This window comes from Mytilus edulis, chromosome 14 (genome assembly GCF_963676685.1).
Source record: "Mytilus edulis chromosome 14, xbMytEdul2.2, whole genome shotgun sequence".
Classification (NCBI taxonomy): domain Eukaryota; kingdom Metazoa; phylum Mollusca; class Bivalvia; order Mytilida; family Mytilidae; genus Mytilus; species Mytilus edulis.
This window is the reverse complement of record NC_092357.1, coordinates 36,480,138-36,496,586: the sequence shown is the minus strand read 5'-3', so window position 1 is coordinate 36,496,586 and position 16,449 is coordinate 36,480,138. Positions and strand designations below refer to the sequence as shown.

The window sequence follows — 16,449 nt, the reverse complement described above, 5'->3', positions numbered from 1 at the left end:
GTACGTGTTGCTAAGTCTTTAGTTTTCTATGTTGTGTCCTGTGTACTATTATTTGTCTGATTGTCTTTTATTTTTTAGCCATTGCGTTTTCATTTTGTTTTCCATCTGTGAGTTTGACTGTCTCTATGGTATCTTTCACCCCTCTTTTGCAATATTTCTACACATCAATCATGCCAGACATAGTTGAGCTATTACTTATAGTATCTAAGATAAGGTATATTAACCACAAAAACTTAATCTTGATCACTGATCCATGAAATGAGAGAGAAGTCAGGTGAATCCCGTTTGATAGAATGCAAGGATCCTATATACCAAATTTATTTATTCCATTACTTATAATAAGTGAACATTCCACCAAACGTTTTATTTATCAAAAAGTCGCTTAACCATGGAAATGAGGACAAGGACAAAGGTCATGTGAATTAGGAGACAAATTTGAATTCTCATACTTTTGACATCAGAGTAACACATAGATATTGAAATGATAAAATTAAAACTATCCACTGTCATCCTATATTCATTCTTTTAGTGGCATATAATATTACCATATCAATCGCCAATCCTAAGAGAAGTTTGAAAAAATAGAAGACCACATTGCTTGAACAGACCAAAACCTCATTAGCAGCCTTTTGCATGTAAATTTTGCGGTGATCAGACAAATTTGAAATTGATAAAAGTTGGATTTATGTCCCTTTGTTTATTGATTCAAAAGATAAGGTTTAAAAACTGCCAATATAGATTCAGCTATGTTTGATTTCTAGTCTACAAAAATGATTTATGAGTTTATATTCAAAAGAGACTCTTAACAGAGTTAAAATCAACACCAAGTTCATAAAGGATATTTATCAGTAAAAATAGAACCAAAGACACCACGTGCACACAAATGTGTGTCAATGTTATATTACTATTTGTGTTACCTTAACCATCAATTTAAGTATGCAATCCATTGACAAACTCCTACTTTGAGGGCCGTATGCTATAAAACGGTCAAATAATATATTGTTTGTTCGTCTAGAAAATTTGCAAAAAATCCGTTTAAATTTGATTGAGGAAGCTTTCAATTGAGTTTTGTGCGGAGGCAGTTTTTCAAATCCTTTTTGAATAATTCAGTGTAAGCACAATTGAATTGCATAGAATATAGAATGATACAAGCAGCACCACATTATTATCCAACTTGAAAACAAAACAGATCAAACGTTTATCGCGTTCTTCTCTCGCATATTGTAGGAACGTTTCTACGAAAGCGTAATTTTAGAACATGATTTGAAAAGTTTCAAATAACTTTGTACAGCGTAACCCTTCCCCTTTCGTTGCACAGAAGTAATGTTCTTTTTTCTTTGTCAAAATACACATCATTCGGTTTATGTAGTCCATCTTGTAAAGTCAATAAAGTCGTACTGTCCTTTCCATCATGTTGTATGACGGTAAGATTACGGGAACTATGACCTACAACATACACGTTTTGCTTATTGTCTACTGTAATACCTACAGGTAAACGAATGGATTCACTTTCAAACTGCCATAACTCTTCTCCGTTCAAACGACAACAATGTACCTTGTTTTTGCTCGTGTCTGTGTATAATAGCCTGTCTTTGCTAGTTGTGATGTAATACACATCATTCAATTCCATTTTCAGTGTTTCCAGTTGTCTTCTCGATAGATCCAGGACTTGTATTGAAGAGTATCCTACAACGTAAAGTCTTCCATCTTCTTCAGATACTCCAAAGCAATCTTCTTTTAATTCAATTTTCTTTTCAACCGTAAAGGTATTGATATCTATTATTTCTAAGTACTTTGCGTCACCATATGACACAGCAATACGACTAGGTTTAATTACTGTAATATCATATGGTCGGGAAGAAACCGGAATTGCACGCACATGTTTACCTTTATCATTGTACAGTATTAAATGCTTTCCCTTTCCATTCGCCATCAAGAAATGACCATCCGGCAATGAAACACAACTTGAAATATTCATTGTATGCTTTCTGTATTTGAATATATCAAAAGATGTCATTACCTGAAGCTTAATTTCAGACATGTTTCTTGATGTTGGGATAGAAATCCCTATTTGAGCTTGATCGATTTTTATGTCTCTGAAATGCAGACTGGTCGCACAGGCTGAGACTTTAATCTGACCAAGTTCTTTGACTTCATCTAATAACTTCACAATGAGGTTATGAAAAACTATTTTCAATTCATTATCCTTGGTAGTACCAATGGCACTCTTAATTGATTCCGTCTCGCTTACGACCAAATTATTAATTTGGCGTGTTCCAAGAAATACCTGTATATCAGAAGAAAATTGTTTCATGTGCAGTGTTTCTTCCCTAATTTTGGTGAGCTTGTCTTCTGTTGATTCTAAATTCTGAACGAATTTTGCACATTTCGATTTACAAGTCTGAGAGACTGACTTTAGTTCAAGTAATAATTTTGTTTCTAACTTGTCTAGGTGGTCATTAATTTTTGTCCGAGTTTCATGAATTAGGGTTTTAACCACCAATTCTCGTTTTTCAATTTCTTTTGAAGCGGATTGACGATTTATTATACATTGTTTCACGTTGAGCAGTGTTCCCTCGATGGATTCTTCAAGGTCAGCTAAAGCAGTCGATTGTGTTGCATTTGTTGAGGCAACGCTAATTGGTACAACACCAGAACATGACTTGTGATTTGACGTGACACAAACCATGCATAGGGCTTTGTCGTGAGTTGTACAGAACCACTCAAGGTTTTCTCCATGATTCTTACAGACCTGGGAGATTGACACATGTTCAATCTTGCGATAATCTTCTATTAATATAACCTTATGGTTCCTTGATATTTTGCTTTTCCTGTGAACGTTTTCGCAATCTTCACATAATCCCTCTTCACAATAAGTGCACCATCGTTTTGCCACCCCTGTGACGTCATCGTACAAACATGGACCGCAAGATACTGCTGAGGCCATATTTGGGAGTCCCTATAAAAGAAAACGAGAGGTGTAGTAATTTTCTTAATCAAATTTCTTTTAACATATAAACTATTACCACTCTGTCTCAGTGATGATGAAGTTATTCAAATTGTTTGTTTATCACTCATGTATAATCTTTTCCAAAATGTATTATCCGTTCAGTAACTCATCTTTTGTCGTTGTACTGTTATATAATTGTACAGTGCACTGTTGCTATCTATACACTACAATGCATTTATATTTATAAAAAAGTTGCAATTGTACATTAAGCAAAGTTTTAGTTATTAGTCGGTAATTTTGGTATTTCCATGCTAATGTAGGTTCCGATTCTGAGTTCTTTTATGATTAGAAGCATGTAATACTTGCCTAGTCAACACACGCACTGATACAGACTGTTATATTTGTTATGAAACTTTTCATTGTTTTCCTTAGTATTATTTTTTTAATCAGGAAACTGTTATTGATGATAGATATCTGGCAATCAAAATATATATCCACTTTCATTTTTTTAGCTCACCTGGCCCAAAGGGCCAAGTGAGCTTTTCTCATCACTTGGCGTCCGTCGTCCGTCGTCGTCGTTAACTTTTACAAAAATCTTCTCCTCTGAAACTACTGGGCCAAATTAAACCAAACTTGGTTACAATCATCATTGGGGTATCTAGTTTAAAAATTGTGTCCGGTGACATGCTAAAAAAACAAAGATGGCCACCATGGCTAAAAATAGAGCATAGGGGTAAAATGTATATTTTGGCTTATAACTCTGAAACGAAAGCATTTAGAGCAGATCTGACGAGGTAAAATTGTTTATCAGGTCAAGATCTATCTGCCCTGAAATTTTCAGATGAATCAGACAATGGGTTGTTGGGTTGCTGCCCCTGAATTGGTAATTTTAAGGAAATTTTGTCCGTTTTCGGTTATTATCTTGAAAATTATTATAGATAGAGATAAACTGTAAACAGCAATTATGTTCAGCAAAGTACGATCTACAAATAAGTCAACATGATCAAAATGTTCAGTTGACCCCTTAAGGAGTTATTGCCCTTAATAGTCATTTTTTACCAATTTTTTGTAAATTTTTGTTCTCTTTTACAAAAATCTTCTTCTCTGAAACTACTGGGCCAAATTTAACGAAACTTAACCAAAATCATTATTAGGGTATCTAGTTTAAAAATTGTGTGCGGTGACCCAGCCAACCAACCAAGATGGCCGCCAGGGCGAAAAATAGAACATAGGGGTTAAATGTAGATTTTGGCTTATAACTCTGAAACCAAAGCATTTAAAGCAAATCTTACAGGGATTAACTTGTTTATCTAGTAAATATCTATCTGCCCTGAAATTTTCAGATGAATTGGACAACTGGTTGTTGGGTTGCTGCCCCCCCCCCCCCCCATTGGTAATTTTTAAAGAAATTTAGTCGTTTTTGGTTATTATCTTGAATATTATTATAGATAGAGATAAATTGTAAACAGCAATAATGTTCAGCAAATTAAGATCTACAAATAAGTCAACATTATCAAAATAGTCAGGGAGTTATTGCCCTTTATAGTCATTTTTGTCGAGCCTGCAACTTTTGTTGCAGAAAGCTCGACATAGGAATAGTGATCCGGCGGCGGCGGCGGCGTTAGATAACTTCTTAAAAGGTTTATATTTTAGAAGGTGAAACACCTGGATGCTTCATACTTTGTATATAGATGCCTCATGTTACGAAGTTTCCGTTAGTCACATGTCCAATGTCCTTGACCTCATTTTCATGGTTCAGTGACCACTTGAAAAAAAAGTTCAGAATTTTTGTAATGTTGAATTCTCTCTTATTATAAGTAATAGGATAACTATATTTGGTATGTGCGTACCTTGCAAGGTACTCATGCTCGTCAGACAGTTTTCACTTGACCTCGACCTCATTTCATGGATCAGTGAACAAGGTTAAGTTTTGGTGGTCAAGTCCATATCTCAGATACTATAAGCAATAGGGCTAGTATATTTGGTGTATGGAAGGACTGGAAGGTGTACATGTTCAACTGACAGATGTCATCTGACCTTGACCTCATTTTCATGGTTCAGTGGTTATAGTTAAGTTTTTGTGTTTTGGTCTGTTTTTCTCATACTTTATGCAATAGGTCTACTATATTTGTTGTATGGAATGATTGTAAGGTGTACATGTCTAGCGGGCAGATGTCATCTGACCTTGACCTCATTTTCATGGTTCAGTGGTCAAAGTTAAGTTTTTAAGTTTTGGTCTTTTTATCTTATATTATATGCCAAAGTTAAACTATATTTGGTGTATGGAAATATATTATGATCTATATGTCAGTCCCGCAGGTTTTATTTGACCATGACCTCAATTGCACGGTTCATTGCACAGTGTTAAGTTTTTGTGTTTTGGTCTATTTTTCTTAAACTATAAGTAGTAGGTCAACTATATTTGTTGTATGGAAGCTTTGTTAGCTGTACATGTCTGCTTGGTATGGTTCATCTGACCTTGACCTCATTTTCATGGTTCATTGGTCTTTATTTAGCTATCTTGGTTAATGTTAAGTTTATGTGACAGTTGTAATAAAGCTTTATACTTAGGACTATCAACATAATATCAATGATTAGTAAAGAAGGCGAGACATTTCAGTGTGTGCACTCTTGTTTAACAATTTTCATTAATTTGGTAAATTTTGGTAAGTTTTTACAAAGTGTTTTCCTCTGTAACTAAAGGGCCAAGTTCATTACTGATAGAGAAAATTGTAAGTAACAAGAATGATCAGTAAAGTTTGATCTACAAACACATCACCATCACCAAAACACAATTTTGTGATGAATCCATCTGTTTCCTTTGTTGAATATGCACATAAACCAAGGTGAGCGACACAGGCTCTTAAGAGCCTCTAGTTAATTTATTTAATAACCCTTTCTTTCAATAATTTGCTTGGTCTTTTAGACATATAAGTCGTATATTAATCTATGTTTTTACTCATAAAAATATTTCATTTTTTGTAGGGTATCTTTCCTTTAAGACGATCTGATACATATTAAATTTCATGGTTTTAAATATATATTTACTTGTGGTTGTGTGTGTGTTCTTTTACCAGACGCAGTTTTGCCGAAACGGAAGAAACACTTTGTTTATAAGATATTACAAATTATCTTTGGTTGTTTCAAAAAAGTACGCTAACATTCAAAGACAAATAATAATTTCTTAATACAAGATTAATATCACAAAGAACGATACATTGGAATAATTAAGTAAACAGCAGTTACATGTGACAGCAATCCAAAATGATTTTTAATGAATGCAGACTAATCCCTAACGCGAGATTTGATACAAGGAAAGGCATCGAGAGGCCACTACCAATTTGACACTTTCAGCAATAGAAAAGGAAATAATCTCTTGCTAGCACGTACCTCTACTAAATTCATCTTACTTTTAAGTTACTTAGATTCGAATTGATTAAATTGAGCATTCTGATTCACTTTTCTTCAATCAAATTACTAAATAGGTACAAATACAACAAATACTAATATGAATAGTCTATTTGCCAATTCCCGTCATTGACCCTGTATTTAGATATTCCTTTTTAGCTGTCTCCCTAATGAGGAACATTAATTTTAATTTCAATGGAGGACTAACAAAAAGAGTAAATGAATCCGAGCGTTATGTGAGTAACCTTTAAGTTTTTAAAATCTGTTTTAATTTCATCAAATTGTTGTTAAGCTTATTACTTTTGACATCAGAAATCACTTTTATGGAAAATTAGTAAAACCGCCAATACTTTCAATAAATTATGCATTGACAGACGCCAATTGTGTCCGGGTATGGAACCAGTCTACACCTGACAAAGGGAGGTAATTTGTGAAAAATGTGTGTAATAACAGAATCAAATCGGTAACTGGCAAATGGACTATTGTCTTGGGAATGGCACATTGTCTTTCTTTGAATATGTACATTGATTTATGCATATGGAACAGTCTTTTACCCCCTTCCCCTAATTGTGATAGCAAACCACAAAACGAATGAACAAAACATTATAATTTTATCTTAGTAATTTAAGAAGGGCGCAAGGAGGATGTTATCAGGAGTTCCTGAAAAATAAGCATTTCTTTCTTGATTCCGAAAAAGAAACCTAAGTTCCTGAGTCTTGATAAAAGTAAATCCCGAATTTTCGTGAACATAAAGACCTTATTATGAATTTCCGCAAAAATTATGGCCTCCTTTTTAATCCCGAAGTCTAGATAAATCTCCCTCCCCCTCAACTATACATGCAAATATCTGTAGACGAAATTACTCTTAGATTCTCTTGAGTTGATAATCAAATAAGTCAGAAATAAGAAACCACAAAGTACATAAAAAAAGAAAATGATGATCAATACATTAAACTTGTGTGTTATAGCACATTTTGTTTAAATGATTATTAATAGGCTACACATTATTGTTAAATTTCAGACGACATTTAAATGTGTTCAATTGATTTTCCAGTCTTTTCATTTGTTATAAAGATTTGTTAAGAAAAATATATATACTTGTATTTGTTGCAATTTAAAACTGAAAATTTGAAACTCACTAACAATATATGCAATGCATGAACTATGTTAACCATTGAAAACTGCGTTCTTGTTACTCATGTTACTGTACTGTATCTCATTCATATATGTTAATACAAATTTAAATGAAAATACACTATCTTTGTCAAATAAATGCATGATATAATTTAAATGGAAAATAGTAGCGTTTCTTCGCAACGCTGTCATTTATTATGTAGAGAGTATCTATAATGTTTATATTAATACCTACATTTTAAAGCAAAAATATTCATGTAAATTTGATTTCATAACACATCTCCATAATTTATATGGAAAAACACTACAAACCAGTAAAAGTCTGAGATGGCCTATATCTGTACTCGACTAGTCTGAATTGGTCGTCAATTTACTTGATACATGTAATACTCGACTGTAGTCCGAACCATAATTAACAATAATGAACTTGTACCCGACCTTAACTCGACTGTTGTCTGAACCATACTTAACAGTCTGAACTGGTACCCGACCTTAACTCGATCAGTACCTAACCTTTTTATACGTGTCCGAACCATGCTCGACCTAGTCTAAACCATACCCGACATAATCGGAACCATGCTCGACCTAGTCTGAACCATACTCGAAATAGTCTGAACAATGCTCGACCTAGTCAGTAAGTCTGAACCGTACACAACCAAGTGGTGAACATTTGTTTTTATTAAAATAAATATAAAATAGTATATAAGCTACTTCATAATTAATCTTTAAAATGACATCTTCGCATGTTTTTTAAAACCAAGTATATAATATCAACATAACAAACTTCCATAGCAATCCTTAATAAACTTTTAGAAAAGAAAAGTTGCAGTAAAAATTGAATTCAAATAATTCAAATAACTTTTGTCAAAATTAAAGTTATGGCATACAAGCACTTTAATCAGATTGAATTACCTCAGTACATGTGTGTATTACAGGTAAAAATAATATTTTTATTAAACTCTTGTATTTTTTATCTATTGAATTCAAAAGGCCCTGCGATTTAAGTTCTACAGGATGTTGCAATTTTGAATTAATGTTATTTGAAATATAATACCTACTGATCAGGTGTGATCTTTGTAATGAGTGTGCCCCAAGCAGGAGGTATTACTATAGACTTTATCACTAAACAAAAGAACAATTTATTCATTTCTTTGTTTTTTCCCCTTTTGAAATATAAAAGATAAGGGTCAAGTACAAATCAGTACAGTCGAGTTTTGTTAAGACTAGGGTCGAGTAATGTCTAGTAAAATTCAGACCAATTCACTGTGGTCGAGTAACTATCGGTACAGAAATAGGCCATTCCAGACTTTTACTGGTTTGTAGTGAAAGGGTCAATACATATGTATATTTTTCTTACCTTGAATATTGTGTTTACTTATTATCTCCACATTGTGCAATATAGAGTGTAGACCTTTTCAGTGGTTGAATACAATTTTCAGATTACCTAAACATGTTTAAGGACATATCTTCTTAAGTAAAGCATTTACAACCAACACTAGTATTGCATACAATCCGACATTTTGTTGAACACATGTTTTGTCAGATTTGGATGTGTTTGGTACTATTGCAGGTATAAAACGGTGAACAACTTAAATGATTGCAGGTTTAAAACGGTGGCAATTTAAATGAAAAATGAAAAAGCATCTGCTTACCTGTGTACTATTATCAGTTTATACCTGGACACGTCAACGTTTACCTTGGTTACAATATAAAATATCACGTGACACCGTTAAAGTTAGAAAAAATATAATTAAAAGCGCGGTTTTTGGAATTAGTTTAAACACGATGCCTTCTACTATAAAACAAAATTAGTTTTTAGTTTTTAGTAAATTCAACCATTTTGAATAAACTATTTAAGTAAACAAACCCTGGTTGTATATTATTTCAGAACTGCTCAGGATTCTGGGTCCTCACTGCTATTTAACTTCGAAGGTTATTTAGCATTTTAAACTTTTTGATTCGAGCATCACTCATGAGTCTTTTGTAGTCAATATGGTCAAATCACGCGTCTAGTGTATATAATTTAAATCGGGGAAATATATGGTGAGTTTATTAGCCCAAGGTTATCAGGTAAATCGACACGCAGCTAGTTTTTGTCATCACTTAAAAGATGCGATATTACAAAATAAAACAAGTTTTACTTGTCGTACAAGTGAGAGGTTTAGCGCTATAAAACCCGGTTATAATCACCATTTTCTTCATTAGAGAATGCCTGTACCAAGTCAAGAATATGACAGTTGTTGTCCATTAGGGACTTTCCATTTTGAATTTTCTTCGGAGTTAAGTATTTTTGTTTTTCTTCAGAGTTCTGTTTTTTGTTGTTGTTTTACCTTTTTTTTATTTAAATAATGTTGATGGTATTGAAACAAATCCTGGTCCATTGATACCGAAAACATTACCATGTTCAATATCAGAAAATAACCTCTCGACAGATTAGTTTCAATATCATGAATATGTTATTATTATCATTCGTTTAGGAAGATACATGAAATTTGTACAATGATTTTCTGTCTGATTCACATCTTAATCATGTTGATAGTAAAATGATGTGTAGTTATAAATCTAGAAAAAGCTGTCTGGATTTAACAAAGCGATAGATAATTCTATGAACGGTAGCGGATTGCTCATCTACTTCAAAATGAAATATTTCTGTTGTTGGAAAATGTGAATATAACGCATTTAGATTTTATTAAGTGGGTTTAATTCAGATCTAAAGGTAAATAGTTATCAAAGGTACCAGGATTATAATTTAATACGCCAGACGTGCGTTTCGTCGTCACAAGACTCATCAGTGACGCTCAGATCAAAATAATTATAAATCCAAACAAGAAAAAAGTATTTCTATAATGTTAATAAATGATTTTTGTTCTGTATTAAAAGACCAAATATTCCAGGCTTAAACTTTAATATGTCAGTCGCACATTTTGTCTACATATTTGTTCATATAAAAAAAAATGTATTGCTATTGATCAAAGACCATTATAGTCGATTACGTTGAGTATGTAGGCAAAGGTAATATATTTGGTTAGCTTGCTTACTAGCTGAACTGTGCAGCCATTGTTATGTTAGGTAAAGTACCCACTTATAAGACGAGACTAGTCTGACAGATAATCAATCTATCTATCTGTTGGACGAGGTTACTTCGAAAGGAGGGTGGTATACCTAACCTAATAATGACTTCACACTTCAGCTAACAAGCAAGCTAACCAAAGATACTACCTTTGCCTTTGTCAGGTATCCATAGGTAAAACGTTAAAACCACTATGGACGTGTGCCTTGTGAAATGGTTGAACTCATTGTTTTAAATACCTACTAGTATTACATCTTTATTTTCATATGGTTGACTTTTTTTAACTCTTATAATACGTTTATACAACAATTGACATTTATATTATTGCGTCTCCTTGGTAATCTTTAGTACAACAAGTACACACCCGTGATATCGCTGGTCCGTAACTAAATTAAAGTATACAACTATGCCTAAGCCTTATTTTAGTAATTGGTATTGTCATCTGATAAAGTCATGTCGATTATAAGATACACAGTTTTCTCTGCTTTCAAATCTTTCTGTTTGAACCCGTCGACCTGGAACTTGTCAATTATTGGTAATATTAATTATTTGAAAAACAAAAGGTCCTGGCTATCCAGGAATGGAGTATTTATAATCAACATCATTGTCCCATATTAGTTATCTTAGAAAGTCTTGCTGATTGCTGAATAAAACTACAATAGGGAAAAATTTGACAAAGATTGAATTTAGTAGTGTCGGCCCCTTTGATTATGACCCGTGTATATAGCAAAATTCTAAAAACACCGTTTGGTGGTGCGCCTGTCAAATACGGAACGTACAGATAAGATAATAGGTAACAGGTGAATATATTATTGGACCTGTATCGGATTCGACCCGGAACTTGTTAATATTTGGCAATATTAATTATGTGGAAAACAAAAGGGTCTGGAGTGGTGTAATTTTTAATCTACACCATTGTCCTATATTAGCTATATATAGAGTTGAATTCTTTGATTTGTCGTTACAATTGGACCTCGTAATTTTAGCATTATAGATAACTAACAATTTAAACAAAGCCCCAAATAACATCGTTTTCGTGTGTAAAAATCATTACATCTACTGCTTGATAAACGAATTAGGTATTGACAATTCACTTGGAAACTCAACATATACCCTCACGACACTTACCAAAGAGGAAATCCTGGATAATCATAGGTCTGTTCTTTGTTCCTTTGGAATTTCGACAAAAGATGAAGAACTGGATCTTCAATCACTGTATTGGATACCTGAACTACATAAGTGTCCTTACAAACAACGGTATATTGCTGGGTCTTCCAAATGCTCCACAAAACCTCTTTCTAAATTATTAACATCTATTTTATCAGCAATCAAAGACGGGGCTTCAAAGTTATTGTGAAACTGCCTATTCTAGAGGTGGCGTGAATCAGATGTGGATACTTAAAAATTCCAAAGATCTTTTAGAGTACATACAATCTAACTCTCTTTCATCTTGTAACAGTATTAAAACATTTGACTTCTCTACTCTTTACACAAGTATTCCACATTCCAAACTAAAAGACAAATTGAAAGAGTTGGTATTGCTTTGCTTCATAAAAAAGAATGGCCAACGTAGATACAAGTATCTTGTCTTAGGAAGGAATAAATCCTACTTTGTAAAGGATCACTCTTGATTCAAACAAGAAATTCTCTGAAACTGATATTATCAAGATGCTTGATTTTTAGATTGACAACATATTTGTTACGTTCGGAGGACGTGTTTTTCAACAGACTCTCGGCATTCCAATGGGAACAAACTGTGCCCCTCTACTTGCCGACTTATTTCTTTATTATTATGAGGCTGGCTTCATGCAGGAACTTCTTAGGAAGAAAGATAAGAAGTTAGCAATATCCTTTAACTCTACTTTCCGCTATAAAGATGATGTTCTTTCACTAAATAATTCAAAATTTGGTTACTATGTGGAACGCATCTATCCCATTGAACTAGAGATAAAGGATACTACAGATACAGTTAAGTCGGCTTCATATCTTGACTTACATCTAGAAATTGACAATGAGGGTCGGTTGAAAACAAAACTTTACGACAAAAGAGATGATTTCAGCTTTCCAATTGTGAACTTTCCATTTCTAAGTAGCAACATTCCAGCAGCACCCGCATACGGGGTATATATCTCCCAATTGATACGATATTTCCGTGCTTGCATTTCCTATAACGATTTTCTTGATAGAGGGTTGCTGCTCACAAGGAAGCTATTAAACCAAGACTTTCAAATGGTGAAGTTGAAATCATCCCTTCGTAAATTTTACGGACGCCATCACGAGTTGGTTGACCGTTATGGAATAACCGTTTCACAAATGATATCGGATATGTTCCTTACGTCGTAACTACAATCCCCTTCCCTTTCATGAATGCGACCTACCAAATTAGACTATTTATCGGATTAGATATCACATAAGCAACACGACGGGTGCCACATGTGGATCAGGATCTGCTTACCCTTCCGGAGCACCTGAGATCACCCCTAGTTTTTGGTGGGGTTCGTGTTGTTTATTCTTTGGTTTTCCATGTTGTGTCATGTGTACTATTGTTTGTCTGTTTGTCTTTTTCATTTTTAGCCATGGCGTTGTCAGTTTGTTTTAGATTTATGAGTTTGACTGTCCCTTTGGTATCTTTCGTCCCTCTTTTAAACATTTTAGCGTCAACACTCGAAACATATAAGCTTATCTTCAAAGGGTAATGCATGCAACTTTGATGTAAACGGAACATTCCAGTTAGAAACATAGGAAGAACAAATCACTTAAAGATTGATTAGATTCAACTGGGTCGGTGTTACCCTCGGGGGAGGGGAGGGGGAGGGGTTGTAGACAAACAGTCCACTTGATGAGGTATCGACCCACTGGAATAACAAAACGGAAATCTAAGATGCACATATTGTTTCTTTTGGTGTTCAAAAAATGTAAAAATGACATGAAATCATCCCGTTACCAAACTATTTAAAAAATCAAATAGAATTATACTGCATGTATTCTGACCAAACATTCCAGAGCTAAACAAATCAAAACAAATCTAGTGTTATAAAGTGAAATAGCACACGCTAGTGCAGACATTTAGTTTGCAAATCTGACAGATCACTATCATCTGAACATTAAAGCTATTAAGCGACTTTGTACAAGGCAACATTTCCTTCTTCATTACATATGAGTAATGTTCCTTTGTCTGTATCAAAGTCCACAGTTGTTGGATGATATAGGCCATCTGATTCGGTCAGTAATGTTTTACTGTATATCCCATCATGTTGTATAATTGTTAGATTGTTGGAATTATAACCTACAACGTACACATTTTGGTAAGAGTCTACTGTTATATCGTGAGGAAGTTCTATCAAATCACATTCACACTTCCACAATTCTTCTCCATTCAAACGACAACAGTGAACTTGATTCGTGCTGTTATCTGCGTAAACTATCTTGTCTCTGCTCGTTTTGATGCAAGCTAGACCATTAGCTGCTGTTTTTAATGTTTTCAGTTGTCTACCTGATAGATCCATGACTTGTATATCATTTTCATATACTACGTAAAGTTTCCCATCCCCGTGTGAAACCTCAAAGCAACTATTTTGTAAACTGATGTTCTTTTCTACATTAAAAGTATTGTTATTCATAACTTCAAGGTAAAACGCGTCCAAGTACGTCACAACAATACGATTAAGATCTATCACGGCAATATCATACGGTTTTCCGGATACTAAAATGTCTCGAATATGCTCACCAGTATCTCGGTACACTTTTAAATGATTCTCTTTTGTTCCATTTGCCATCAATAAATGACCGTTAGGTAATATGGCACAAACATTAATTTTCATGCCTTTTGTTTTCTTTATTTGAAATTTTTTGGAAAGGTTAAGCTTTATATGAGATACGTTATTTAGTTTTGAGGCATTGATCATAATCTGAGATTGATCGATTTTTTGTTCTCTGAACTCTAACATGGTAGCGCATTCAGAGACATTTATTTTTCCAAACTCTTCAGCTTCGTTTAATTTTTCTATAAGGGTATGAAAAGATACTTTCAATTTATAATCTTTTGCTGAACAAAGGTAACTCTTTATGGATTTTATCTCGCTTTCGATCCGCTTATTCATCTGAAGCGTTCCAAGAAATACTTGTATGTCAGAAGAAAATTGTTTCATATGTATGGTTTGTTCTTTTAGTTCGGTAACCAATTCTTCTTTTGATTTTAGCTTCTAAACGATTTCCATATATTTTGATATACAAGTTTGAGTTGTTGATCTTAGTTCCTGCAAACATTCCTCCTGTAGCCTGTCTAGGTGGTGATTTATATTCATTCTCGTTTCCAGAATCATGGTTTTGACAGCAATTTCTTGGTTTTCGATCTCATTTGGTGCGGATTCACGATTCTTTATGCATTGTTTCAAGTTGGACAGTGTTCCGTCAATACTTTCTTCAAGATCCGATAATGCAGTTGACTGTCTTGAATTTGCAGAGTTAACACTAATTGGTATAACAGCAGTACATGCCTTGTGTTTTGATGGGACACAAACGACACAGAGGACTTCGTCGTGACTTTTACAGAACCATTCTAGGTTTTCCCCATGGTGCTCACAGACCTGAGATATGGAAACATTTTCAATCTTGCGGTAATCTTCAATTGAAATAACCTTATGGTTTCTTGATGTTTTACTTTTTCTATGAACGTTTTCACAATCATCACATATTCCTTCTTCACAGTTAGTACACCACTTCCCTGCATCCTTTGTGACATCATCAAACAGACATGGACCACATTGAATATTTTTTTCTGAGGTCATTCGAAAACCTGAAAGAAATGAATTTAAATACTTATATTCAGTATCAATATGTTTGTTGTTGTGCATCGACCATCCACAATTGTTTTAGCATCCGATTCTGTTGATAATTAGTTGGTAGAGTAGTGTTTAAATAGTTTAGGAAATTTTGTTAATGGTGGACATTTGTTTACCCATTTTACAACCCATTGAATAATTAACCAGACTAAAAGTCACAAAAAGCTTTAATCTAGTATCCCATCGTCCCTCTTTCAGTAAAGAATAAAATTTAGATATTGTAGAAATATATTCTACGATAGAGCTGATTAATCTGGTCTACTATTTTTTATTTTATTTATGGCAGAGACATTTTAATATACGTATAATTAAATCTAAGAGCGGGGTGAAACAATATTTAAGTGGAAGCATTTCCGTATACATTGTAATTATTCGTTTATTTCGTAATTACTTTGCTACACATACAGTCATTTTAGACCTTGTCTTGAACTAATAAAAACTGTATGCTTTACTGTATGTTTTTTCAGTCTACTGATCGATATTTTGTTCTCAACCAACCCTTATTGTCTTTTGTCAGATGTAAGTCAAGATTTGAGGCAGACTTTTTTGTAATTGCTGTACCCATTATTTAAAGTTTAATGGGATATCAACATTTCAACATTGTCAAAAATTGTAATATTTCGTGAGAGGACATCTTCATAGCAGATAGTGAAATTAGGGAAGAATGCTTCTTTTATACTTCCCGAAGAGATCCTGTATATAGTCTCATAATAGCTGGCTGATTGTTTTTGAAAAACATGTCGGACTCCTCAAAACGTAACAAATAAGCGGTCAATCAGAAAATGGATCATGTCAATTTGAATCTAAGTGATTTATTTTTTACAAAGTACGCTGTAAACCCCCCTTTTATTCTTTACACGAGATACTTGCATCTGCGTCTGCGTTGGACATTCTTTTTTATGAATTGAAGCAGGACCGTTTCCTTCATTTTAACTATTAGTTCGGAATGGGGAATAGTTGTATAAAGGATAAAAAAAAACACTTGTTTTATTACTATTTATAGAGGAAGAGGTTTGAGTTGCCTCTAGTCTACCAAATCGTTGTTT

At 33.7% G+C, this 16,449-nt stretch overlaps 3 protein-coding genes across 3 annotated transcripts; all 3 read right to left on the bottom strand.

Annotated features, from left to right (window-relative positions):
- Window positions 1-682: 682 nt before the first annotated feature.
- LOC139502782 (uncharacterized) lies at window positions 683-9,099 on the bottom strand. The gene is made up of 2 exons (XM_071292365.1): window positions 8,850-9,099; window positions 683-2,959 (listed from the first exon to the last, which is right to left on the bottom strand). The coding sequence occupies exon 2, from the start codon at window positions 2,945-2,947 to the stop codon at window positions 1,274-1,276; it is 1,674 nt and encodes a 557-aa protein (XP_071148466.1). The 5' UTR covers window positions 2,948-2,959; window positions 8,850-9,099; the 3' UTR covers window positions 683-1,273.
- Window positions 9,100-13,675: 4,576 nt separating this feature from the next.
- LOC139504167 (uncharacterized) lies at window positions 13,676-14,509 on the bottom strand. The gene has a single exon (XM_071294231.1). The coding sequence runs from the start codon at window positions 14,507-14,509 to the stop codon at window positions 13,676-13,678; it is 834 nt and encodes a 277-aa protein (XP_071150332.1).
- A 255-nt stretch (window positions 14,510-14,764) lies between these two features.
- LOC139504166 (E3 ubiquitin-protein ligase Midline-1-like) lies at window positions 14,765-15,968 on the bottom strand. Its single transcript, XM_071294230.1, has 2 exons — window positions 15,902-15,968; window positions 14,765-15,357 (listed from the first exon to the last, which is right to left on the bottom strand). Exons 1-2 carry the CDS (start codon window positions 15,966-15,968, stop codon window positions 14,765-14,767), a joined length of 660 nt encoding a protein of 219 aa, XP_071150331.1.
- Between the last annotated feature and the right edge of the window lie 481 nt (window positions 15,969-16,449).